The 26,454-nt window shown below is 51.8% G+C and overlaps 2 protein-coding genes across 6 annotated transcripts; both read right to left on the bottom strand.

Annotated features, from left to right (window-relative positions):
* Positions 1–557: 557 nt before the first annotated feature.
* On the bottom strand, positions 558–18,121 carry LOC141730746 (dual specificity protein phosphatase 22-A-like). Of its 5 annotated transcripts, XM_074550785.1 has the most exons (8): positions 18,041–18,121; positions 17,846–17,921; positions 16,355–16,388; positions 15,433–15,515; positions 10,796–10,845; positions 6,986–7,060; positions 5,304–5,475; positions 569–1,036 (listed from the first exon to the last, which is right to left on the bottom strand). In XM_074550785.1, the coding sequence occupies exons 2-8, from the start codon at positions 17,864–17,866 to the stop codon at positions 938–940; spliced, it is 534 nt and encodes a 177-aa protein (XP_074406886.1). In that variant the 5' UTR covers positions 17,867–17,921; positions 18,041–18,121; the 3' UTR covers positions 569–937. The 5 variants fall into 5 exon arrangements, with proteins under 5 accessions (XP_074406887.1, XP_074406882.1, XP_074406885.1 ...); XM_074550781.1 differs by lacking the exons at positions 15,433–15,515; positions 17,846–17,921; positions 18,041–18,121 and having other exon boundaries at positions 563–1,036; positions 5,304–5,508; positions 16,355–16,622; XM_074550784.1 differs by lacking the exons at positions 15,433–15,515; positions 17,846–17,921; positions 18,041–18,121 and having other exon boundaries at positions 563–1,036; positions 5,304–5,451; positions 16,355–16,621.
* A 1,005-nt stretch (positions 18,122–19,126) lies between these two features.
* On the bottom strand, positions 19,127–25,170 carry COX4I1 (cytochrome c oxidase subunit 4I1). The gene is made up of 5 exons (XM_074550777.1): positions 25,066–25,170; positions 24,283–24,362; positions 22,454–22,618; positions 20,859–20,990; positions 19,127–19,392 (listed from the first exon to the last, which is right to left on the bottom strand). Exons 2-5 carry the CDS (start codon positions 24,359–24,361, stop codon positions 19,256–19,258), a joined length of 513 nt encoding a protein of 170 aa, XP_074406878.1. The 5' UTR covers position 24,362; positions 25,066–25,170; the 3' UTR covers positions 19,127–19,255.
* Between the last annotated feature and the right edge of the window lie 1,284 nt (positions 25,171–26,454).

Raw genomic sequence — 26,454 nt, 5'->3', positions numbered from 1 at the left:
TAGATTTTTGGGGTTTTTAGAATGGGGGTTCAGGTGGCAAGATGGAGAAATCTGGGTGTGTCCAGTCTTTCTCCTTCTTCTTCTTGGCCTCCATCTTCTGCTGTGATGTTGGCACTTTTATATTGGTTTAGAGTAGAAGCTCACTGTCTAACATAGGTGATTGGGAAGTAATTGTAAATATTGTACACGTAGTTTTTAGTATAAAAAGATAACACCACCCCAGGGGAGGCAGAGTGCCTCTGATTGTCTCGGCTGGACAGGAGAAAAAAATTTATAGATAAGAAACAATAAACAACCTTGAGAACAGGGAAGGGAAGGGAAGGGAAGGGAAGGGAAGGGAAGGGAAGGGAAGGGAAGGGAAGGGAAGGGAAGGGAAGGGAAGGGAAGGGAAGGGAAGGGAAGGGAAGGGAAGGGAAGGGAAGGGAAGGGAAGGGAAGGGAAGGGAAGGGAAGGGAAGGGAAGGGAAGGGAAGGGAAGGGAAGGGAAGGGAAGGGAAGGGAAGGGAAGGGAAGGGAAGGGAAGGGAAGGGAAGGGAAGGGAAGGGAAGGGAAGGGAAGGGAAGGGAAGGGAAGGGAAGGGAAGGGAAGGGAAGGGAAGGGAAGGGAAGGGAAGGAGAAAGAAACTGCCAGGCTGGGAAAAGAGATTTTCTAACACATCTTGGGGGTCACTGTGACCAGCAGAGATCCCAAGAGCCCCCCATCCATGGAGCTGGCAGCTCTGTGCTCCTGTCCCCTGCTCCACCCTGCTCCTGCAGCTTTGTGCCCTGCACACCAGTCCCTGCAGGTGCTTGGCACAGGGAAAACTGAATTTTCTAAGCCCCAGGAACAGCCTGGCTGCTTTATCTGCTCATCCACCTGCTGCCACCATCAGTGCCACCATCATTGCCACCTGCACGGCACGGAGGGGACAAGGTGGGAGCTGAGGAGGGGAGCCAGGATCAATCCCTGTCCCCGGGGTGCTGCCCCAGCAGGCGCTGCAGCTCCTCCTGGTCCTGGAAGGGATTCCTGCCGTACTCCCGGCGGATCCAGGCGCGGTACTGCCGGGAAAAGAGGCACGAGAGGTGCCAGGGTGAGGGAAAAGCTGAGAAACCCCAGAGAGAGAGGGAGCAGGGGGAAAGCAGCGAGCAAAGCAATTCCTGCAGCATCCCAGGCACAGCCAGCATGCAGGACAGTCCCAATCCTACGGGAGCTCACAGATGCAGTGGATGCCCCATCCCAGCACAGCCACCGTGCAGGAGGGTCCCATTCCACAGGATGGAGGGATGAAGAAGGAAGGAAGGGGCAAGAGCAGCAGCAGGATGATGATGGGTAGGGTTAGAAAAGGAAGCCAGTGTGGATGATGTCCCATCAGATGCAGTGGATCCCCATCCCCAGCAGGAAGGTCTCAGCCCCACACTCAGGCTGGAGGGATGAAGAAGGAAGGAAGGGACCAGGAGAAGCAGCAGGATGATGGGTAGTGTTAGAAAAGGGAATCAGTGTGGATGGATGTCCCCACAGATGCAGAGGATGCCCCATCCCAGAATTAGGATGATGGGTAGTGTTAGAAAAGGGAGTCAGTGTGGATGGATGTCCCCACAGATGCAGTGGATCCCTGATCTCAGCACTAGGATGATGGGTAGGGTTAGGAAAGGAACCCAGTGTGGATGGATGTCCCCACAGATGCTGAGGATGCCCCATCCCAGCACTAGGATGATGGGTAGTGTTAGAAAAGGGAATCAGTGTGGATGGATGTCCCCACAGATGCAGTGGAACCCACATCCCCAGCCCAGAGCTGGCAGCACCCTCAGCTTCCCACACTGCCTGCAGCTGGGACAGCAGCTTTATTTACTCCTCCTTGCCAAGAAGCTGCTGCTGCTCCTCATGTGCCTGAATTCCTGTAAGGGGTGATTCCCAAAGCTGGTTTTTCTCCCCCACAAGCAGTTGGTCCTTGCAAGGTGGGGCAGGTTTGATGTCAGAGCACATCGGGAGGTTGTGGGGAGCTTCTCACCCCACTTGTCACAGACATCTTTCATGAAAAATCCTTTCCTTAGGATTTTTTCCTCCTGAGAAGCTGAGAGGCCTCAAGAACAAAATGCAAACAATGGTTATCCGCTGCTGTGGAATGCAACAGGTGGATCTGTGATTGGTCTCATGTGGTTGTTTCTAATTAATGGCCAATCACAGTCCAGCTTTGTTATCATTCTTTCTTTTTCTATTCTTAGCCAGCCTTCTGATGAAATCCTTTCTTCTATTCTTTTAGTATAGTTTTAATATAATATGTATCATAAAATAATAAATCAAGCCTTCTGAAACATGGAGTCAGATCCTCATCCAAAAACCCCTGTGAACACCATCACACTCCTCCTCCTGTTCCTCTTCCTCCTCCTCCTCCCAGCCTGAAACCACAGCAGTGGGGCTGGAGCATCTTCCCCATTCCCTCCTCCCATCTGAACTCCCTGGGGTGAAGGAAACTGAGGCAGCACAGCCCCAGAAGGTCCCCAGAAGGTCCAGGATGTTCCTCACAGGTTCAAACCAGCCAGGATTGAGTTTTGCCACCCACCAGGGCCATTCCAGGGCTGACATCACACACGAGTGGGAGTTTCAAGGAAAAGGCAGCTCTTGCTAAATCCCACAGACAGGCAAACACATCCCAGCACCTCCACCCTCGGCTGTGCTTAAGGGAAAGGGCTGCAAAGCCACTGGCAAAGCTGTGAGGTGATGGGGAAAGCAGCTTGGAAGGGAAAAGGAGGAAATTGTGGTGTCCGGGGTGGGTTTGGGGAGCAGGAGGAATGGCTGGGATGGAGGGAGGCACAGCAAGGCCCAGCCCAGGCCTGTGGGAAGGGCTGGGCAGAGCTGGCCCTGCCAGGGGAAGCCCTGCAGGGAATCTCCGGCACCAGGGGTGGTTTGTAATGCCCTGGAGCATCTGCCAGCCTCCTCCAGGGGCGTTCCTGGCAGCGGTGACAACGGGGCAGGGCCACCGGGTGTGACAGCACCCGGGGACAGGGCTGGCCTTGGGGACAGTGTCACAGGAACTTGGCCTTGGGGACAGTGTCACTGGTACTTGGCCATGGGGACAGTGCCACAGGCTGTCCCTGCTTCCTCCTGCCAGGACAGAAACCCCCCAAGGGCTCAGGGGGACAACAAGGACCCCTTGTTTGCCATGGGAATCCCCAAAGAGCTCAGAGGGACAACAGGGACCTCCTGTTTGCCATGGGAACCCCCCCCCCCAGGGGCTCAGGGGGAGCAGAGGAACCCCCTGTTTGCCACAGGGACCCCCTATTTGCCATAGGAACCCCCCCAGGGACCCCCTGTTTTCCACAGGGACCCCCTGTTTGCCTTGGGAATCCCTCCTGTAGGGCCTCAGGGGGAGCACAGGGACCCCCTGTTTGCCATTGGAACACCCCCAAAAGCTCAGGGGGACACCCTATTTGCCGTGGGAATCTCCCCAGAGATCCCCTGTTTGCCTTGGGAACCCCCACCAAGGACCCCCTATTTGCCATGGGAACCCCCCCAGGGACCCCCTGTTTGCCACAGGGACCCCCTGTTTGCCATGGGAATACCCCCAAGGGATTCCCATGGATTTAGGGGTGACAGGAGCTGTGACACCCCTTGCACACATCATTTCCAGGGTTTCCCTTCCCTTGCAGAGCTGTCTGTGCCCCATGGGAGGTCTGGGATGGGTGAAGGAGCACAGTCCAGAGTGGGAGGTTGGAGGCAGCCACAGAGCCAGGTGGGAGCTGTGCTTTAAAAAGCTATTATTTTGTTTTTTAAGGTTTTTCCCCTTTGCTTTTTAACGTTTTTTTCCTTTCCTTTTTAAAGCTTTTTTCCTTTCCTTTTTAAAGTTTTTTCCCTTTGCTTTTTAAGGTTTTTCCCCATTGCTTTTTAAGGTTTTTCCCTTTGCTTTTTAAGGTTTTTCCCCTTTGCTTTTTAAGGTTTTTCCCTTTGCTTTTTAAGGTTTTTCCCCATTGCTTTTTAAGGTTTTCCCCTTTATTTTTTAAGGTTTTTCCCCTTGCTTTTTAAGGTCTTTTTCCTTTGCTTTTTAAGGATTTTCCCTTTGCTTGTTTTTTTTCCTCTGCTTTTTAAGGTTTTTTCCCTTTGCTTTTTAAGGATTTTTCCCCTCTGCTTTTAAAGGTTTTTCCCTTTGCTTTTTAAGGTTTTTCCCCATTGCTTTTTAAGGTTTTCCCCTTTATTTTTTAAGGTTTTTCCCTTTGCTTTTTAAGGTCTTTTTCCTTTGCTTTTTAAGGTTTTCCCTCTGCTTTTAAAGGTTTTTCCCTTTGCTTTTTAAGGCTTTCCCTCTGCTTTTAAAGGTTTTTTCCTTTGCTTTTTAAAGTTTTTCCCTTTACTTTTTAAGGTTTTTTCCCTTTGCTTTTTAAGGTTTTTTCCCCTCTGCTTTTAAAGGTTTTTTCCCCTCTGCTTTTAAAGGTTTTTTCCTTTGCTTTTTAAGGTCTTTGCTTTTTAAGGTTTTTTCCCCTCTGCTTTTTAAGGTTTTTCCCTCTGCTTTTAAAGTTTTTTTCCTTTGCTATTTAAGATCTTTCCCTTTGCTTTTTAATGTTTTCCCCTTTGCTTTTTAAGGTTTTTTTTCTCTTTGCTTTTTAATGTTTTTCCCTTTGCTTTTTAAGGTTTTTTTTCCCCTTTGCTTTTTAAGGTCTTTCCCTATGCTTTTTAAGGTTTTCCCTCTGCTTTTAAAGGTTTTTTCCTTTGCTTTTTAAAGTTTTTCCCTTTACTTTTTAAGGTTTTTTCCTCTGCTTTTTAAGGGTTTTTTCCTTTGCTTTTTAAGGTTTTTCCCTCTGCTTTCGAAGGCTTTCCAGGTCAAACGTGCAGCCCTGACCCCTGCACTGAGCGCTCTCCCTGGAATGCAGCTGGGCTCTGCTCCATCCTCCCTTCCCTGCTGGGACCCAGCCAGCCTCAGCTCCTGCTCTCCAAAACCTCATTTTGGGGAGAAAATGGGAGATTTCTCCATTTCTGCCTTCCACCTGCCCCTAGAGCAGGGCACTTGTGGCAGAGGGTGCCCAGACATCCCAAAACTCCTCACAAGAGCCTTCCTCCCCTCCCACTCCTCCTCTCCCTGCTGCATTCCCAGCTCCTTCCCGAGCTTCCCAAGGGACAAACTGCTCTCCCATCCTTCCTGCTGCATCCCAACGCCAGAAAACAAGTTTGGGGTTTTTAAGGGCTTTTTAAAGTGCTCTCACACAATACCAAGGCAATTTTTTAGAATTTCTTTTTGTTTTTGCACACAACCCCCAAATCCAGCTGGGGCAAAGAGCTGCATGCAGAGGAGCCGTGCCTGGTTGCAAACCCCTCCAAAAGCACCCAAGGGTGCCTCACCTCGTGGAGCAGGGTGCTCTCGTACTCCTGCAGCTGCTGCTGGAAGCCGGGGTTGGGGCTGGCGTAGGAGCGGACGGCCCTGGTGGCAGCCAGGCAGCTCTGCCAGCCCAGCTCTGTCACCGTCATCAGGTATGCCACCAGCAGGGTGCTGCTGCGGGACACCCCGGCCAGGCTGGGCCGGGAGGAGCCCGTCAGGGAGGGGATCCTGCAGGAATCACCCTGGGATGTGGGCTGGAGGGGATGAGGAGCTCTGCTCTCACATTCTCACTGCTGCCGTCACCTCCCTGTCCCCTCCTCAAGGCACATCTTGGGTGCTCAGGGCGTCAGTGATGTTCAACACCAAGGACACTTTTTGGGACCCCATCCCTGATGTCTCAGCTTTAGCTTTTCTATTTTTCACATTCTGTGCTGCTTTAGTGTGCGGGTCTGAGATTCATATCAGATGAGGGAGTGTCTGACAAAATACTAAAAATACTGAGCTTCTCATTCCTGGAAGGAGATGGCCATCCAAGGATCCTCCAGCAAATTGGAGCATCACTAATGAGAGGATTTTCCCAGCCCAAAGTGATGCCTCAGGTTTTGGCTTTTCTATTTTTCCCATTCTGTGCTGCTTTAGTGTGTGGGTCTGGGCTCACATCAGGGGATGCTGAGCTCTGTGCACAGAGCAGGGAGACAAAACAATTCCTGCTCCAGCTGGGCACCAAGGACAAATGATCCCAATCTCAGCCCCAGGAGCACAAACCCCGTGGGCTGCAGAGAGAAAAACAAGCAGGGTGGGACTGCCTGGGCTAAAGCTGGGATGGGACAATGAACTGCAAGGTGCAAATGGAGCAGAACTGATCCCAGGGAGAGACCCCGGGAGCGCTCGTGCATTTTGGGACCATTTTGGTTATCTTGGGTTCATTTTGGGGCCATTTTGGTTCATCCTGGGTTCATTTTGGGACCATTTTTGGTTCATCTTGGGTTCATTTTGGGGCCATTTTGGTTCATCTTGGGTTCATTTTGGGGCCATTTTGGTTCATCTTGGGTTCATTTTGGGATGATCATTTTGGTTCATCTTGGGGCCATTTTGGTTCCTCTTGGGTTCATTTTGGGGCCATTTTGGTTTCACCTTGGGTTCATTTTGGGACCATTTTGGTTCATCTTGGATTCATTTTGGGGCCATTTTGGTTCATCTTGGATTCATTTTGGGACCATTTTGGTTCATCCTGGGTTCATTTTGGGGCCATTTTGGTTCATCCTGGGTTCATTTTGGGGCCATTTTGGTTCATCTTGGGTTCATTTTGGGGCCATTTTGGTTCATCTTGGATTCATTTTGGGACCATTTGGGTTCATTTTGGTTCATTTTGGGGCCATTTTGGTTCATCTTGGGTTCATTTTGGGACCATTTGGGTTCATTTTGGGGCCATTTTGGTTTCACCTTGGGTTCATTTTGGGACCATTTTGGTTCATCTTGGGTTCATTTTGGGACCATTTTGGGTTCATTTTTGGACCATTTTGGTTCACCTTGGGTGCAGCCCTGGCTGGGCTCTTGTGCTGCCCAAGGTGGATGCATGGAGGAGATCCTTTTCATAAATCCCTGCTTTATTCTGTAACTCTGCCCAGCCTCTGTCCCAGCTCAGCCTTCCCAGGGCACCATCCCCAAGGCTGGCTGGGCTCTGAGGGGTCCCAGCAGCTCTCACCAGTGCACCAGGCAGCCTCCCCCTGCGAGCCGGCACTCGTGGATGAACTGGATGCTCTCCTTGAAGTGCTGCAGCCTGCAGGGGGAGAGGCAGAGGTGAGGAGGGAAGGGCTGCCTGTCCCTGCAGGCACCTTGCAAACACCAGCACGGTCACTGCCGAGGGTTCTCCACCAACCCGGGGCCACCAGCATGGGGTGGGAGCAGAGATCCTTCCTCTGCCAGCTGAAGGTGATGCCTCAGGTTTGAGCTTTTATATCTTTCAGGTTCTGTGCTGCTTTAGTGGGTGGGTCTGAGCTTCATACTAGGGGATGGTGAGCTCTCTTCACAGAGTTATTAAGTTAAAAATTAGTTATTAAGTATTAAGTTATTAAGTTAAAAATTAGTTAATAAGTTAAAAATAGGTATTAAGTAGGTATTAAATTATTAAGTTAAGAATTAGTTATAAGTTAAAAAGTAGTTATTAAGTTATTAAGTTAAAAATTAATTATAAGTTAAAAAGTAGTTATTAAGTTATTACGTTAAAAAATTAGTTATTAAGTTAAAAAATAGTGATTAAGTTAAATGATAGTTATTAAGTTATCAAGTTAAAAATTAGTTATTACATTAAAAATTACTTATAAAATAGCTATTAAGTTAAAATTAAAATAATTTAAGTATCATTTCTTAATTAAACAGTTTATGCTTAAAAAATCTTATAAAAATAGGGAGATACAACTCCATTTTTAACTTATTAAAGCACTATAAAACTCACAATCTGTGAAATATCTGTAATATAAATAAAGTAACCTGTAATATAAATAATATAAATAAAATAATCTGTAATATAAATAATATCAATAAAATAATCTGTTACATAAATAAAAACCAAGGAACACCTAAACCCAAACAAAAAATAACACGTCACACATTTAGCCCAACCTTAACAAAAAAAAACCCTGTCATATAAATAAAAAACAAGAAACATCTAAATTTAAAAAAAAATACCATCTCACACATTTAATCCCAACCTTCTCAAAAAAAATAATATAAATAAAAACCAATAAACATCTAAATAAAAAAAATACCATCCCACACATTTAATCCCAACCTTAACAAAAAAAGAAAACAACAAATTCCACTCAGAAGAGTGGGTTTTGGCAGCCCCTCTGCACAATGCTGGACTTCCTCTGCTGCGCGTGACGGGGTGGGTGGGAGCCCTCGCTGCCTTCCTGATTTCTCAGAAGCCAAAGCTTGACCTCCCGCAGTCATTCCCTCTGCCAAGGGAGCTGCTCTCCCTCTGGGAGCTCTCCAGAAGCTCCTCCATCCCTGCTGGCCCATGGGGAGGTGTCGGATCTCAGGATCTCAGTCCTGAGGTGCTGAGCCACCGAGACCACCTTGGGGGGCTCGGGAGTCCTGGAATGTTCCAGAAGTGTCTGGTGGCTGGACTTTGACCCTACACAGGAGACGACACCTGTATGAGGATAGGAGGGTTTCACCGGGGTGAATGGTGAAGGGATTGGTTAATTAGAGGGTGAGACACAGGGTTTAGGATTTATGTACAGGGGGGTTTAGAGGAGTAAGATGGAGGAATTGGGGCGTGTCCTGTCCTTCTTCTTCTTCTTCTTCTCCTCCATCTTCTTTGGTGATGGTGGCACCTTTGGATTGGTTATTACTGAGAGTGCACCAAGTAATAAGAATAAATGGTATTGGGGAAAAATGATAAGTATTGTACACGTAACAATGGGTATAAAGATACGTGGCTGCCCCGGAGGGTGGACAGTGTGCTCATGGGGAGGGTGTTTATTCTTCACCCTGCCCCAGAGTGCTGCACTCGGTGCTGTCCGAGCAGCCAAAATGAATTAATTCAGGAATTGCAGGGGGGTTCTGCTTCCCTGGAACAGGAGGGGAGGTGAGGGAGGGTCTGACATCGTAAGCAGGCTAAAAATGCTGAGCCTCTCATGCCTGGAAGGAGATGGCAGTCCAAGGATCCTCCAGCAAGTGGAGCATCACCATCTACAAGGATTTTCCCAGCCCAAAGTGATGCCTCAGGGTTAAACTTTTATGTTTTTCCCATTCTGTGCTGCTTTAGTGTGTGGGTCTGGGTTCACATCAGGGGATGCTGAGCTCTGTGCACAGAGCAGGGAGACAAAACAATTCCTGCTCCAGCTGGGCACCAAGGACAAATGATCCCAATCTCAGCCCAGGAGCACAAACACCGTGGGCTGGAGAGAGAAAAACAAGCAGGGTGGGACTGCCTGGGCTAAAGCTGGAATGGGACAATGAACTGCAAGGTGCAAATGGAGCAGAACTGATCCCAGGGAGAGACCCCGGGAGCGCTCGTGCATTTTGGGGCCGTTTTGGTTCATCTTGGGTTCATTTTGGGGCCATTTTGGGTTCATCTTGGGTTCATTTTGGGATGATCATTTTGGGACCAGTTTGGTTCATTTTGGGACCATTTTGGTCCATCTTGGGTGCAGCCCTGGCTGGGTCCTTGTGCTGCCCAGGGTGGATCCATTGATTAGATCCTTTTAATAAATCCCTGCTTTATTCTGTAGCTCTGCCCAAACTCTGCTCTAGCTCAGCCTTCCCAAGGCATCAAAATCTCATCCCAGGGGATTTGCCTGCTTGTCCTGCTGCTCTTCACAGAGCACACAACATCCCCCAGAGCCTGCAGGTTCTGCCCACTCAGTTCCAAACTCTCCAGATCCCAGTGCTCCCCTTCAGCCCCTTGGCAGGACCAGCAGGAATCTCCTCTGCTTGCAAGGACACCATGCTCATGTTCCATCTTGCATCCCTATCCCATATCCCAAAGGATTTGTCCCCTCCATCCATCCTCACCCACTCCACGGGTGTTTTTCCCACAGGAAAAGCTCTGCCTGTGCTTTTCCAAGCGCGGGATCACGCAGTGGAATTAGCGCTGAGCTCCCCAATCACACAAAGCAGCACACAAAGTTCACCAGGATTGTGAAATCCAAGGCATAAACTGACAAGCAGAAAATAGTTTCTTGAATAACTCTTCCTTCCTGCAGGCAGCCTTATCTTCTTTTTTTTTTTTTCCCTTTTTTTTTTTCAATTTTTTTTTTCCCTTTCGTAGACATGCCACGAGCGCAAAGAAATGAGCGAAGGGGGAAAAAATAACAACCAAAAAATCCCAGTTCTTGCTGAGGCAGGGTTTTCTTGTAAAGCTTCTCTTTCCGCTCAGCCAGAGCATGAGCAAGCAGGATTCCACCCCCAGGCACGGCTGCTGCCAAGGATGCTGGAAAAAACAGCACCTCCACAGGCAGGGACTTGGAAATTAAGTTTTGATGCTTTTTAGGGCTTGATTGTAGAGAAAAATCCCCTGGATTTGCCAATTTGCTGGTGCAAATTGATGATTTATTGGTGCTCGACACCCAAAGCAGCAGCATCCCAAAAAACCCTGGGAATTCATCCCAGCTCTTCTCAGCAGCTTCATCTCCAAAGCAGCATTCCAAGAGTTATGAGCGTGGGTCATTGCTTTATATGGCAAAAATAATTTATATTTTAATAAATTTCTCGTTTAAAAAAAAATGCCTTGAGGACTGACACAAATCATCTTTCTAACACCCCAGTTTTCAATCCAGCCCAGTGGAATAGCTCTGAAACTTGACAAAAAATCACATTTCCTCACTGCAAACACACAGTAAAAATAGATTTTAAGCCCTAAAATGTTATTTACCACATAAAAATGAACCCCAGCTTCTGGGAAGCTTGGGGATTTTGAGAAATTTCACAGCATGAATGGACTAAACCTTCATCCTGCACAACCTGAGCTTTTATTGACCAACAGGAAAAAGGGTGGGAAATCACTTACAGGTTTTGACTGGATGAATCCGAGGCTGGGATACACAGATAGGTCATGTCCTGCAATACAAAATAAAACAGTCACAAAACACCTCCAAGAATCACAAAATCCTCCATTCCTGTCCCTTTTTTTTCCTTCCTCTGTTGACCCTGAGAGGCGAAGAAAGCTGAAAACCACTTTGGGGTTTGCTCCACTGCAATGGACGAGTGCATCCATCCCACCCCACTGATTTCCCCCCAATCCCACAGGACAGACCAGGCTGTGGGGACAACTCAAATACTCAGGAACACCCCAAAACGGAGCCAGGGAGCCCCAAACTCCACCAGGAAGACGTGCACTGACAAAGCCACTCTCATCAATGAGTTATTTCCTCCCTGTCCTTTTAATACCCCGTAAATCATCTGCTGCCTGCTGGCCTGGGTCAGATTACTTTCCTCCCCTTAAAACATCGCTTCCTCGATCCTCCCTGCTCAGGGCTAAATTTAGATCCTTTTCATCTGGGGGTTGGGGTGGCTTTTTTAATCCTTTCTTAGCAAAATATGGTGGGGAAAATCCTGCAGCCAGAGCGCCAGGGATTGCCCCATCTCCATCAGCTTCACCTGGACCGCCCTCCAGCCAAGGAGGCTGAAAATTTGGATTATTTAAGGAAAGAGGGGGCAGAGCAGGATGGGCACAGGGATAATTCTGTGCTGGGGTGACCCACAGGATTTCCACCCACAGCTCCACGCCTGGTGCATCCCAACGTGTCCCAGGCTGGGAAGAGGCACCAAATCCACCACGGAAAAGCCAAAAGGATTTTGACCCACCCCAAAGCTCAACCCGCAGCCCTAGGCCAGGATGAACCCCAGGGCTGCTCCTGGGGCTGGGTGTCCCTGTCCCGGGTGTCCCTGTCCCCATCCCACCGTGTCAGTGGCGCCGGGGTTTGTGGTCACCGCTGGGGCCGTGATTGACACATTGCAAAACCCCCCCGGGCCTTCCGCTTCCCCTCCGCGGGCTCTGCTCCGTGGTGTAAGCTCTGTGTGCGCTCTGCTCTGTGGTGGAAGGGCTGCGGGCTCTTTGTTCCATGGTGTAAGCATTCTGAGCACTTTGCTCCGTGGTGTAAGGGCTGTGTGCACTCTGCTCCGTGGTGTAAGCTCTGTGTGCACTCTGCTCCGTGGTGTAAGGGCTGCGGGCTCTTTGTTCCATGGTGTAAGCATTCTGAGTGCTTTGCTCCGTGGTGTAAGGGTTGTGGGCTCTGTTCCCTGGTGTAAGGGATGCATGTGCTTTGCTCCCTGGTGTAAGCACCCTGTGCTTTGCTCCATGGTGTAAGTGCTGTGTGCACTCTGCTCCCTGGTATAAGGGTTGTGTGCACTTTGTTCCCCATTCTAAGCATTCTGAGCGCATTGCTCCATGGTGTAAGGGCTGTGTGCACTCTGCTCCGTGGTGTAAGGGCTGTGGGCTCTTTGTTCCATGGTGTAAGCATTCTGAGTGCTTTGCTCCATGGTGTAAGGGTTGTGGGCTCTGTTCCCTGGTGTAAGGGATGCATGTGCTTTTCTCCATGGTGTAATCGTGTGTGCGCTTTGCTCCATGGTGTAAATGCTGCGTGCGCTCTGCTCCATGGTGTAAGTGCTGTGTGCACTCTGCTCCCTGGTGTAAGTGCTGTGTGCACTTTGTTCCCTATTGTAAGCATTCCGAGTGCTTTGCTCCATGGTGTAAGCGCTGTGTGCACTCTGCTCCCTGGTGTAAGGGCTGTGTGCGCTTTGCTCCATGGTGTAAGCATTCTGAGCGCTTTGCTCCATGGTGTAAGCGCTGTGTGCACTTTGCTTCATGGTGTAAGCGCTGTGTGCGCTTTGCTCCATGGTGTAAGCATTCTGAGCGCTTTGCTCCGTGGTGTAAGTGCTCTGAGTGCTTTGCTCCGTGGTGTAAGCATTCTGAGCGCTTTGCTCCATGGTGTAAGTGCTCTGAGCGCTTTGCTCCGTGGTGTAAGCACTCCAAGCACTTTGCTCCATGGGGTAAGTGCTGTGTGCGCTTTGCTCCATGGGGTAAGCACTCTGTACGCTTTGCTCCGTGGTGTAAGTGCTCCAAGCACTTTGGTCTGTGTTGTAAGCACCCTGCGCACTTTGCTCCCCGTTGTAAGCTCTCCGTGCGCTTTGCTCCATGGTGTAAGGGCTGTGTGCGCTTTGCTCCATAGTGTAAGTGCTCCAAGCGCTTTGCTCGGTGTTGTAGGCGCTCCGTGTGCTTTTCCCCCCCTCTGGCCCAGCCCCGTGCCCGCTAGCCCTGGCTGCTGCCCCAGCCCCAGCCCGTTTGTCCTTCCCTGGGCTCTGTCCCACTCCCAGTACTCAGCGCCTCAGCAGGGGAAGGGGCCCAGGTTTTGCTGGGGATCCCAAAAGGATGAGGGGTCCTGGTGGTCCCGTTCCCTTTGTGCAGCACCCCAACACTGGGGTGAAGCACCCCCAGCACCAGGAGGATGTGGAGCTGCTGGAGAGAGCCAGGGAAATGCTCCAAAATCTGGGAAAACTCTGCTGTGGAGCCAGGCTGGCAGAGCTGGGGGTGCTCACCTGGAGAGGAGAAGATCCAGGGAGAGCTCAGAGCCCCTAAAGGGACTCCAGGAGAGCTGGGGAGGGACTGGGGACAAGGGATGGGGGGACAGGACACAGGAATGGCTCCCAGTGCCAGAGGGCAGGGATGGATGGGAGATTGGGAATTGGGAATTGTTCCCTGGCAGGGTGGGGAGATGCCCAGAGCAGCTGTGGCTGCCCCGCATCCCTGGCAGTGCCCAAGGCCAGCTTGGATGGAGTTTGGAGCACCCTGGGATGGTGTAAGGTGTCCCATGGCCATGCCCCTCACTCCTCTGGGAGCCGAACCTGCAGCTGCTCCTCACACTTGGAACCATCCGGGGCAGGATTTGTGCAGGAGAGACCCGCCCCATACCCCTGCCACCAGCCCAGCTCCCTCCTGCCTCAGTTTCCCCAGCCAGCATCCCGCAGCGAGCCCGGAGGAGCGGGGACACCGAGCGGGGACACCGAGCGGGGACACCGAGCGGGGACACCGGGCAGGGGACACAGAGCGGGGACACCAAGCAGGGACACCGACCGGGGACACCGGGCAGGGACACCGGGCAGGGGACACCGACCGGGGACACCGGGCAGGGACACAGAGCGGGGACACCGAGCGGGGACACCGAGCGGGGACACCGAGCGGGGACACCAGGCAGGGGACACCAGGCAGGGGACACCGAGCAGGGACACCGGGCAGGGACACCGAGCAGGGGACACCGAGCGGGGACACAGAGCGGGGACACAGAGCAGGGAAACCGGGCAGGGACACAGAGCGGCGACACCGAGCAGGGGACACCGAGCGGGGGACACAGAGCGGGGACACCGAGCGGGGGACACAGAGCGGGGACACCGAGCGGGGACACCAGGCAGGGGACACCGAGCGGGGACACCGAGCAGGGACACCGGGCAGGGACACCGAGCAGGGGACACCGAGCGGGGACACAGAGCGGGGACACAGAGCAGGGAAACCGGGCAGGGACACAGAGCGGCGACACCGAGCAGGGGACACCGGGCAGGGGACACAGAGCGGGGACACCGAGCGGGGACACGGAGCAGGGACACCGGGCAGGGGACACCGAGCAGGGACACCGAGCAGGGACACAGAGCGGGGACACCGAGCGGGGACACAGAGCGGGGACACGGAGCGGGGACACCGAGCGGGGACACCGGGCAGGGGACACCGGGCAGGGACACCGAGCGGGGACACCGGGCAGGGAACACAGAGCGGGGGACACAGAGCGGGGACACCAAGCAGGGGACACCGAGCGGGGACACCGAGCAGGGGACACCGAGCAGGGACACCGGGCGGGGATACCGATGCCAGCTCCGGCTGCGGTCCCGCCGTGTCCCCTCCCCGCCGGGGCTCCATTCGCGGGGCGCCGCCGCCCTCTCGTGGGGACCCGAGAGGCACCGGGCACCCTCCGGGCACGGCCCCGCAGCGCTGCGGGTGCCGCCTGGCCCCCAAAACCACCCAAACACTCCAGTGCGCCCCAAAAACCACCCAAACACTTCGGTGTCCCCCAAAATCCACCCAAGCACCCCGCCGCACCCCAAACACCCCGCTGCCCCCCAAAAACCACCCAAAATCCACCCAGGAACCCCGCTGTCCCCCGAAACACACCCAAACACCCCACTGCACCCTAAAAACCACCCGAGCACCTCACTGCACACCAAAAATCACCCAAGCACCCTGGTGCCCCCAAAAACCATCCAAGCACTTCACTGCACCCCAAAAACCATCCAAACACCCCGCTGCCCCCCCAAAAACCCCACTGCCCCCCAAAAACCACCCAAACACCCCGCTGCCCCCCCAAAAATCCCACTGCCCCCCAAAAACCATCCAAACACCCCGCTGCCCCCCAAAAAACATCCAAATACCCTGCTGCACCCCAAAAAACACCCAAGCACCCTGGTGCCCCCTCCCCAAATCCATCACTGAGCCCCTTTGGGCAGCATCGCCTGGTGCCAATTGGTGCAACTCAGTGTAAATTGGTGCAACTCGGTGCAAATCAGTGCAAATCCAGCGTTTCTTCTCCCCAGGCCAGGAGTCGTCCCCGGGTGTCCCTTCCCAGCTCCTGCTGCCCCGGGTGCCCCCAGCCAGGCCCTCACCTCCAGCACGGGCTTGGCGCCGCTGTGGACGGACAGGATGTGGGTCACCCCCTTGCTCTGCAGGTTCTCGTGGTCCTCAGAGTCTGGAAACGGGAGCCATGTGGGAATTACCTGCCCTGCTGGGATCCCTGACCCCCGTTCCAGCCCTGCCTCTCATCCCACACGCTGCAGGGAGGAGGTTGGACACCCCTGGGATGCACTGGGCGCTCAGCAGGTTCCTAAAGCCCTCCCTAAAATCAGAAATTATCCTGAGAACTCAGACAAGGCTGTTGTTGTCCTTGCTGTTGAGGAGGTTTCAGATATGCCATGAATTTCCTGGGGTTCCAACATGGTTGGTGAGCACAGCTGTCACAGACAGCTTTTATGAAAAATCCTTTCCTTAGGATTTTTCCTCCTGAGAAGATGAGAAGCCTCAGGAACAAAATGTAAACATTGATTATCTGCTGCTATGGGATGCAACAGGTGCATCTGTGGTGATTAATCTATGTTAGATGTTTGTAATTAATGTCCAATCACAGTCAGCTGGCTCAAACACAGAGCCCAAGTCACAAACTTTTGTTATCATTCTTTCCTATGCTATTCTTAGCCAGCTTTCTGATGAAACCTCTTCTTCTATTCTTTTAGTATAGTTTTAATGTAATATATTTCATAAAATAATAAATCAAGCCTTCTGAAACATGGAGTCAGATCCTCATCTCTTCCCTCAACATGTGAACACACAGCTCCCAGTGGACAGATCCCTTTTCTGGTTGGACTGGGATCACTGGAAATTGGGATGAGGATCTGGGGCAGCTCTGGAGCTCTGGAAGATGCTGAGGTTCCCAGCTGGGAGCACTTGGAGTTGCCAAGGAGAGGAATCCTCCAGCCCTGCCAGCTGCCCAAGGACCCCACAGCACCAGGGAGGGGCAGGGAATTCACTCACCACGAATATTCCCCAGGTAGAGGCCGGTGACAATCTGGGAGATGACAAAAAGGAGAGAGAGGATTCAGATGGCACCAGGAATGTGGTACATGATGTGGTGGGAATGAGCTCCAGCAGGACCAGGATGGACACCTGGCACCAAACTGCCCAGGCCATGCCAAACCAAGCACCCAAATCCATGGATCATTCCCATAAACCAGCAGAAAAGGCTGAGCCCAAACCCCTCAGGAGAGCAGAGCTCAGGAACAACTCAGCACAGGCATGGGAGGAGTTTGGATGTGATCCTCTGGAGCTCCAAAGGTTGCATCTGCCAGCTGGGGATGGATGGATGCTATTTATAGCAGGATTTCTATTTATTGCCGTTTAAGAGATGTCAAGGCTGCCGATTTGGTCTCCAACTCGCTGCTGCAGGGTTATGAAGGAGAAAAGGGACAGCTGGGGGTGTTTAAGGGGTGTGAGAAACCTGCCAGAGCATTTCCAGAGGCACAGAAAGACAGAGCTGGTTATCAGCTGGACTTGCTGCTGCCCTTCTGGCCAAAGAACCCTGGTTTGAGGAGTTTTAGGGTTTTCAGCAGCACTGGGTCACATCCAGCTGGGTACAAACACCTGGATTCAGCACAGCACAAACTGTGGAGGGGAATGCAGAGCCCTGCATGTCATGGGAGTCCAAAATTGGATCCTACAAAAGGGTCTGCACCAATCCAGCCCTTGGCAACAACAGCCTGGGCTCCCCAAAGGGTTTGGTGGCACTGGGGGCTGTGAAAGGCACTTTGGGGGCTGTGAAAGGCACTTTGGGGGCTGTAAAAAACACTTTGGGTGCTGGAAAAGGCACTTTGGGGGCTGTAAAGGGCACTTTGGGTGCTGTAAAGGCACTTTGGGGGCTGTGAAAGGCACTTTGGGGGCTGTGAAAGGCACTTTGGGGGCTGTGAAAGGCACTTTGCCTGTCATGCTGAGTTCACAGGGGGTGAATCCCCAGTGTTAAACCACATCAGAGCCATGCAGAGGGAGTTTGCCCTGATCTGATCTCTCTGTTGCTGTCCCAGAGTCTAATTTTAAACTGGAGGACTCACATTCCAAGTGGTTATTTAAGGACAGCGACAGAAATTGATCCCTTCCTCCAGTCCTGGAGGAAAAAGCAGCATTAAAACCACACTTCCCCCATTGCTGGGGCACACCCTGAGGGTGGGAAGGGGGGATTTTCCCTGTTATCCCTGAGGATGAAAATGCCAAGGTTTTACCACGCTAGGGATGAGCAGTTAATGCCAGCTGTCACTTTGCTGCCACCTGCACACACTGAGGTTTCACCCTGGATATAAAGCTCAGATTTAAATCCCTGTTTGTTTTCCTAATTCTCTTGAAGTGCTTGGAATTCCAGAGGGCTGCGGGAAAGGGGAAGAAGGTGCAGACAGCTGTATTTAGGGACCTGGGAAGGGCATCCATGGGCTGCAGAAGGAGAGAACGTGCTGGCCCCCATCCCACTGTCCCCTGTACCTTGCTCATTCCAGTCCCCATGGGTTTCCTCTCCCCAGGATCAGGATTTGGGTGGTTTCTCAGTCTCCAAGGCTGCCTGCAAGCAAACACCCCAAATTCCCAGTGAGGATGATGAGGTCTGACCCCCTCCTAGGGCAGGAGGAAGGGGAACACGCCAGGAGGGGAGCAAGCACAGCCCTGGCAAACTCAGCTCACCTGAGGCTGCTCCAGCAGGTCCTGCTGCTGCTCTGGAGGGAAGGGAGCACAGAGTGGCTGTGCCAGGAAGGGGAGGATGAAATAAAGATCTGGGATCATGGCAAGGCTCAGATTTCTCTCCTGGCCTCCCTGGGTTCCACAGCTTTTTGGGAAGGACAGACCCAGGAGGAACTCCCTTATCCCAGCAGCACTGAAACTCCAGTATTTGCTCCAAAATAAATCAATTTTCCAGGCACAAACCCCATCTGCTCCAAAATAAATCAATTTTCCAGGCACAAAACCCTGGCAGCTCCATGTCACTCACCCAGGTCAGTACCACAGCAGGAGCTGTGCAAAAAGCAGGGGAAAAAAGCAGAATTCCAGCCATCACCACCCTGGAATTGTCACCCTCATCCTTCTCAGCACCTCAGAGATAAATTTAGTGCAAAAAGCAGGGAAAATCAGAATTCCTGGGATTGTCAGTACCACAGCAAGAGCTGTGCAAAAAGCAGGGAAAAAAGCAGAATTCCAGCCATCACCAGCCTGGGATTGTCACCGTCATCCTTCTCAGCACCCCAGAAATAAATTCATCACCTAAGAGATTTTTCAGCTGTAGGAAGGGGAGCTCACTGCTTAATTCCCACCAGGTTACCTCACCTTAAAAACCTTCCCAAATTTCTGAGTGGAAGGGAAAGAGGGGCAGCAACAGCTCAGCACAGCTCCTAAACCACATCATCTATTTCCTGATGCTTTCCTGTCCCATCAGGAAAAGAGCAAACTCAAGTCCAAGCTTGGTTTAGGTTTCAGAAAAGCAGGGATCAGAGGGACCAAAGATCTTGGGAATAAAAACCATGGAGCACACAAGGAGCTCCATCATAATTCAGAAAATTCCTTCATGGATCAGCTCTGCTCACAGAGACACTGGGAAAAACAGGGATTAAGAGCTGTTAAAAACCTGCAGGGTCCAGGAGACACCAGCTCAGCTAAGGGAGAAATTTGGCAGCAGCTTTCTTAGCCCTGAAAACATTAATGCAGGCAGCAAATCTCATTCAGGAACCCAATGTCCCACCCCAAGAAACCCATGCAGAGACCAGCAACAGGCAGCTGTCAAGTTAACCAGACATTTATTAGCATTTCTGGAGGTGGAGAAGGTGTTCCAGTACAACAAGCAACGAGGTCACACACGGGTGATGGAATCATTTCATGTTCAAGCAGAGCAGGTTCCACTGAGTTGCTTTATTTCTTCCATTCGTTCTTGTCAAAATCCCACTGGGCTGTGATGCCCTGCACGGGGTTCACCCTCATGTCCAACATCCTCTTGGTCTGAGCTGAGACCCACTCGTCAGAGAAGGTGTGAGGGACAGCGCCGTACACTGCAGGATAGAAGGGAATAATGGAGTTAGGGAGTTATGGAGTTAGGTATGGAGTTATGGAGTGAGTTATGGAGTTAGTTATGGAGTTAGTTATGGAGTTAGTTATGGAGTTAGTTATAGAGTGGGTTATGGAGTGAGTTATGGAGTGAGTTATGGAGTGAGTTATGGAGTGAGTTATGGAGAGAGTTATGGAGAGAGTTATGGAGTTATGGAGTGAGTTATGGAGTTATGGAGTGAGTTATGGAGTTATGGAATTATGGAGTTAGTTATGGAATTATGGAGTTAGTTATGGAATTATGGAGTTAGTTATGGAGTGAGTTATGGAGTTATGGAGTTAGTTATGGAGTTAGTTATGGAATTATGGAGTTAGTTATGGAGTGAGTTATGGAGTGAGTTATGGAGTCAGTTATGGAGTCAGTTATGGAGTCAGTTATGGAGTCAGTTATGGAGTCAGTTATGGAGTCAGTTATGGAGTTATGGAGTCAGTTATGGAGTCAGTTATGGAGTCAGTTATGGAGTCAGTTATGGAGTTATGGAGTGAGTTATGGAGTTAGTTATGGAGTTATGGAGTGAGTTATGGAGTGAGTTATGGAGTGAGTTATGGAGTCAGTTATGGAGTCAGTTATGGAGTCAGTTATGGAGTCAGTTATGGAGTCAGTTATGGAGTCAGTTATGGAGTCAGTTATGGAGTGAATTATGGAGTTATGTCCTCATGCCACATCAGCAAGTTGGGAATTTTGGGCTAAGTTTTGCTAATAAAAGGGCTTTTTCCCCCCTGAAGCCATCCCACTCGTTGTCCAGAGAAGCTGTGGCTGCCTCATCCTTGGAAGTGTCCAAGGCCAGGTTGGATGGAGTTTGGAGAAACCTGGGACAGTGGGAAGTGTTCCTGGCCATGGATGGAGGTGAAATGGGATCATCTTCAGCATCCCTTCCAACCCAAACCTGTGAATCCATGATCTGTTCAAACCTCCACTCCCTGCATGCAGCATCCAGCTCAAGCCACACTCCCACATGGATTCTCCAGTGGTTTCCTCCATCACCAAGATAACAGCTTCCTGCTCTCCTATTTTTGGGAGCCTCAAGGCAGGGAGCAGCTCCTTTAACTGCTGCTCTGCCTGCTGGCAGCTGGAGGCTCCCTGGAGGCTGAATCCTTAGCTGGGAAGGCAGCCAAACGTGGCAGGAACCCAAATGTTCACTACCCAAGGCAGCAAAAGAGGGGAAGCTCTGGGATCAGGAATCTCACCGCTCACTCCCTTCCATTTCCTGTGCTCCCAGATTTCTCTGAGTCAGCTTCCTGATTATTTCTGCTCCATCCCCACAAGAGACAGCTCCAGGATGGAGCTTTCAGGGACTAACAGACAGCTCCTGCTGCAGTCCCTGTTCTGGCTGCTCCCCAAACCATCCTGGCCCCACAGAATTCCCATCAGGCATCTCCTGATCCTGCTCTCCATGGAGGAGTTACTTACTGAAGTGCTTCTGCCAGATGAGGATGACTCCAGTGAGGCCAAGGAAGAACAGAACTCCCCCCAGGACGGTTTTCCACTCGTTTGTCCCTTTCTTCATCTCTGCATAGGACTCGTTGAACTTTATCCGATACACTGGGGAAAAAAAAACATCAAATCCTCTCTTTTAACTTTTCCTGGGGTCTGAAGGTGACCAGAACTCTGCAGAGGGAGGTGAACGAAGCCTGAGGCTGCCCAAAGGGGATGGATGTTAAATCAGGTTTGGCACACACCAAAGCCAATCAGTTCTTTCACCCCCACATCAATTTTAGTCTCCATTTACCAGATTATCCTAAAGTTGGGCACAAGTTACAGTGTAGACCTGAAAGAAGGAAAATTGGGAGTTCTCCTTCCTCCCCTCCAATTCCCAGTGTGGTTACTGACCCCAAAGCTTCCTAGCACCAATAATTCCAACAGGAATGTTTCGAGCTCAGCTGCCACTGAAATCCACAGGAATTTAAAATCCAAAGCAATAGAAAATCTGGAGCAATTCCTTAAAAATATTTAAACCTTTTGTAGACCAGATTCTCCCTTCATACCATAAGAACAGTTAGAAAAGATGAAGGAATTTTATTTGCAAGTCAAAACACCCAGGGGGAGCCTTCACTAGCTGGAATTTGGTTCATGCCAAGGTCAGTGGTTATTAACATTCAAATTCATGTTTGTGTTTGGGGCTCACTTCACCCAGCTGGACTAACAATGGCATGGTGTGGTATTGAAAGGATTTTTCTCCTGATTGGCTGAAAATAGATGGGAATCAAGAAATAAATCTAATTATTATGATTTGGTTTCTGGAAGAGGAAGGAATGGCTGAATGTGACCTCAGATATGGAACAGAAGCCACAGCAGGGGCATTGCATGTTCTGTAACAGCACCAAAGATCTTGGGAATAAAAACCATGGAGCAAACAAGGAGTTCCATCATAATTAAGATAATTCCTCCATGGATCTGTTCTGCTCACAGCCACAGGGAAAAACAAGGATTAAGAGCTGCTCCAAGCATGGCCTGGGAACAAAAAGCTGTCTAAAGACTTGAAAGGGACTGGAGTGCCAAAACAAAGGGAATGGCTTTGAGCTGAGGGGGTTTAGGTGGGATTTTGGGAAGGAATTCCTCCCTGTGAGGGTGGGCAGGCCCTGGCACAGGTGCCCAGAGATCCCTGGATCCCTGGCAGGGCCCAAGGCCAGGATGGACAAGGCTGGGAGCATAATAATAGGATAGTAATATTCATAATACATAGAATTACAACAAATTTCTATTCAAAATTCTGTTTAGATCTTGGTTAAAAAATGGTCAAGGTGAAATTAAAGAAGTTTGATAGAATAATAAAGTTTGACAGAATGACCAGGATCCCCCTGCAAGCTGCTTTCCCAGCATTCCTCAGTGTGTACTGGCACATGGAGTCATTCCTTTCTGTTCCAAGCACTTTGGCATTTTCCCTTCCTGAACTCCAGGAGATCCCTGGTGGTGGAAGGAGAGGATCCCCAAGCTCCCTCCGCAGCCAGTGGGACACACAGAGACGGGCAGGGCGCTGTGGGGTCCCTGAGAGCCCCCCCACGTACGTTCCACCTTCTCCTCAGCAGACAGGGCGCTCCAGGACGCCTTCTCCTTCTCCTTGAGCGCGCGCTGCTGCGCCGACAGGTCCCGCACAAACGCCACCTCGGGCAGCGGCACGTCCCGCCGGTCCATGTACACGGGGAGGGTGTAATCCTCGGCCTTCACCACGCCTGCGCGACACCGGGACACACAGCGGGACAGGGACACACAGCGGGACAGGGACACACAGGGGGACACCCACAGGGACGTGGGGACACACAAGGACACACACGGGGACATGGGTGACACATGGGAACACACAAAGGGACACACACAGGGACGTGGGGACATACACGGGGACATGGGTGACACATGGGGACATACACAGGGACACAGGGATGGACATAGGGATGGACACAGGGACATGGGGGACACACATGGGGACACCAACAGGGACACAAAGGGACACACAGGGACATGAGTGACACACATAGGGACATAGGAACACACAAAGGGACACACGAGGACATGGGTGACACGTAGGGACATACACAGGGACACACACAGGGACATGGGAACACACACAGGGACACACCCACAGGGACATGGGGACACACAGGGACATGGGTGACACATGGGAACATACACAGGGACACACACAGGGACACAGGGATGGAGACAGGGACATGGGGACACAGAGAGACACACACAGGGACACATACACAGGGACACACAGGGATGGACACAGGGACACACACAGGGACATGGGAACACACATGGGTCAAACACAGGGACACAGGGACACGGGAACACACACAGGGACATGGGGGACACACATGGGGACACCAACAGGGACACAAAGGGACACACAGGGACATAAGTGACACACACAGGGACATGGGACACACACAGGGACACACATGGAGACACAGGGACACACACACGAGGACATGGGTGACACAGAGGGACACACACAGGGACACAGGTCACCCACAGGGACATGGGGACACACACAGGGACACACATAGACACACAGGAACATCCACAGGGACGCATACACGGGGACACAGGTCACACACAGGGACACACACGGGGACAAAGGGATGGACACAGGGGCACACACAGGAACATGGGGACACAGAGGGGGACACACAAACAGGGACACACACAGGGACACAGGGACATGGGTCACAATCAGCTCACATGGGTCTCCAGTCTCAGCCCAGCAGTGCACAAGCACAGCAGTGCAGGGAGGGGGTGGCAGGGCTCAGGAGCAACGCAGAACTTGAGAACTTTTGTGTTCTACCAGCACAAACACGGGATTACAGCAGGGTCTGGGATGGACTGGGAATGGCCCTAAAGCCCATCCCACTGCAGGCCCTGCCATGGACAGGGACAGCTCTCAGTGTCCCAGGACTCCCTTGGGCACTGCCAGGACCCTGGGGCAGCTGAGGGAGCAAAGGAGGCTCAGGGGGGCCCTCCTGGCTCTGCACAGCTCCTGCCAGGAGGGAACAGGGACAGGGACAGGAGCAGAGGGAACAGCTCAGGCTGGGCCAGGGCAGGCTCAGCTCGGACAGCAGCAGGAATTTGCCCATGGAAAGGGGGGTCAGGGATGGGAACTGCCCAGGGAGGGTTGCAGTGCCCATCCCTGGAGGTGTCCCAGCAATTCCTGAGGTGGCACTCGGTGCTCTGGGTGGGGATGGGGCACAGCTGGGACTCAGTGACCTTGCAGCTTTCCCCCACCAGGATGATGCCATGGTTGTCCCTCCTGCCACCTCCCCAGGCTTCCTCCATCCCCACCCTCCCCTCACCCAGGGCAGATTTCTGTGCTCCCCCCTTTATCCCCCTGACCCACCGTGTCCATGTGCCCTGAGGCACAGGGAGGTGGAGATGGATCTCCTCCCGACCAGGCTGAACACTCTGGAAGCCAACATCCTGCAGGGCAGCCAGCAACAGTCAGTACCACGGTGACAGAAGAGCATTTCCCACGAGTTTACATGTACATATATATATATATATATATATATATAGCCTAAAGATTTCCTGCTCCTTCTCCAGAGGGCAGCACAGCACTCCATGCTGGAGAGGAGATTTTGCGGGATATTCTCCCACTAAACCGATCTGGATGAGCCTTTCTCCCCCTGTTTTTAACCCGAGCCTCCTGCACTGGAAGCAAATGACATTGCCATATTTAAACCACCCTTCTATGACGCTGTAATTCCAAAATAAACCATTCCTGGAGCGCCATGCACATCCCAGAGCCACTGCAGAGACCCCAATCAGAGACCCCTGAGCACGGAGCATCCCAGGGAAGGGCGGGATCCCCACAAGGGATTCGGGGTCCTCCGCTGACCCCAGCCCAGCCCAAAGCCCTCCCAGTTCCCGCCAGCACCCGCTGTCTGTCCCTGACCTTGCCCTCCCCGCCTGTCACCTCAGTCGCGTCCCGGTGTCAGAACCCCTCACGGATCCGGCGGGCGGGGTCGCGCCGCTGCCCCCTCACAGCCCTCCCCGCACCCCCCAACCCGCGCTGCCCCGCCAGCCCGGCCGTGCATAGGGATGCCTCGGAGGCTCCGTTCTCGCTCCCAGCCCGCTCCCCGCCCGTCTCCGCGCTCCGCCCGGCCCGGCCCGGCCTCACGACCTGGCGACCGTCCTCTACGGCTGGCGGGACCGGAAGGAGCCGCGGGCGGAAGCGCGGGGCACGCCGGGAGCGCGGGGCAGCGAGCGGGGAGGGCCGGAGCGGCCGGCGCGGGGGATGATGGGATACGGGCGGACCGTGGCTGGAAGTTTAGCCAGGATTCTCAAAATCCCGGAATGTCTGAGGGTGGGTGTGAAAAACGCCAATCGCTTGTTTTTTAAAATTTTAAAAGTTTAATAGTAATAAAATGGTTGTTAAAATAGCAATACAATTAGAGTCATAATAATTTGAACAGTTTTCATTAGGACAATATGAGACAATAGAAATAAAGAGTTACAGACAGTCTGTGTACTTTTTCTGGGCAAAATAAACCTGAAAAAACCCCCACGTTAACAGAGGATTAACCCTTAAAAGCAATAGCCTGTTGCATATTCATACACCTCATACATGATGCATAAATTCTTTTCAAACACAGGATTCTATCTGGTCATCCTCAACTTCTTCCTTCAAATCCTATAGGAAGGATTTGAGGCAGGAAGAAGTTCAATTTTTCTGATAAGAGAGCAATAAATCCTTTTTCTCTGAAAGATTCAGGTGTCCTGTGGCTGCTATCTCACTGTGAGTCCTTTCTTTAAAAAAAGTATCCTACATAGCATAGTTTCTATTTTCACATTTTTTTATAACCTAAAACTATATTTAACAGAGTGCTTAAGCGAATTAATACAGCGTTACTTTCTAAAGCAACACATATAATATTCATTTTAATATTTGCAAAAAGCCAGTCATAAAACATGCATTTTTGACATCCGGCATCATCGAGCCCAGCTCTGACCAATCCCCACCTTGTCCCCAGCCCAGAGCACCGAGTGGCACCTCAGGAATTGCTGGGACACCTCCAGGGATGGGCACTGCCACCCTCCCTAGGCAGTTCCCATCCCTGACCCCCCTTTCCATGGGAAATTCCTGCTGCTGTCCGAGCTGAACCTGCCCTGGCCCAGCCTGAGGCTGCTCCCTCTGCTCCTGTCCGTGTCCCTGTTCTCTGTTCCCTCCTGGCAGGAGCTGTGCAGAGCCAGGAGGGCCCCCTGAGCCCCCTTTGCTCCAGGCTGAGCCCCCTCAGCTCCCTCCATTCCCTTCCCAGCCCCCTCAGGATTCTCCATTCCCTTCCCAGCTCCCTCAGGATTTTCCAGCCTTTCCCAGCTCCATTCCCTTCCCTGTACAAGCTCCAGCCCCTACGGGTCCCGTGAGGGGCCCAGAATTTGGCACAGGGTTGGAGCTTTGGAGCCCAGCACGGAAAAGCACTGAGGGGGATCCCTGTATGAGCTGGGGACAAACACAGCCAAGGCATCACTGAAGTCAGGTTTTTATACAGAAACCCTTTTTCCTTTATTATTT

The sequence above is a fragment of the Zonotrichia albicollis genome, chromosome 13 (genome assembly GCF_047830755.1).
Source record: "Zonotrichia albicollis isolate bZonAlb1 chromosome 13, bZonAlb1.hap1, whole genome shotgun sequence".
Classification (NCBI taxonomy): domain Eukaryota; kingdom Metazoa; phylum Chordata; class Aves; order Passeriformes; family Passerellidae; genus Zonotrichia; species Zonotrichia albicollis.
Note: the sequence above shows the minus strand (reverse complement) of the source record. Positions and strands in the feature narration are given on the sequence as shown.

Excerpts from the sequence above, each read along its gene's own strand:
- LOC141730746 (XM_074550781.1), bottom strand. The coding sequence starts at position 16,534 with ATGGATTTGGGTGCTTGGTTTGGCATGGCCTGGGCAGTTTGGTGCCAG. Across the intron at positions 7,061-10,795 it reads GATTCATCCAGTCAAAACCT|GCTGCAGCACTTCAAGGAGA; the intron begins GTAAGTGATTTC and ends CTCCCCCTGCAG. Across the intron at positions 1,037-5,303 it reads AGAGCACCCTGCTCCACGAG|TACCGCGCCTGGATCCGCCG; the intron begins GTGAGGCACCCT and ends TTTTCCCGGCAG.
- COX4I1 (XM_074550777.1), bottom strand. The coding sequence starts at position 24,361 with ATGTTGGCTTCCAGAGTGTTCAGCCTGGTCGGGAGGAGATCCATCTCC. Across the intron at positions 22,619-24,282 it reads CCTCAGGGCACATGGACACG|GCGTGGTGAAGGCCGAGGAT; the intron begins GTGGGTCAGGGG and ends GGTGTCGCGCAG. Across the intron at positions 20,991-22,453 it reads TGCTGAGGAGAAGGTGGAAC|TGTATCGGATAAAGTTCAAC; the intron begins GTACGTGGGGGG and ends TTTTTTCCCCAG.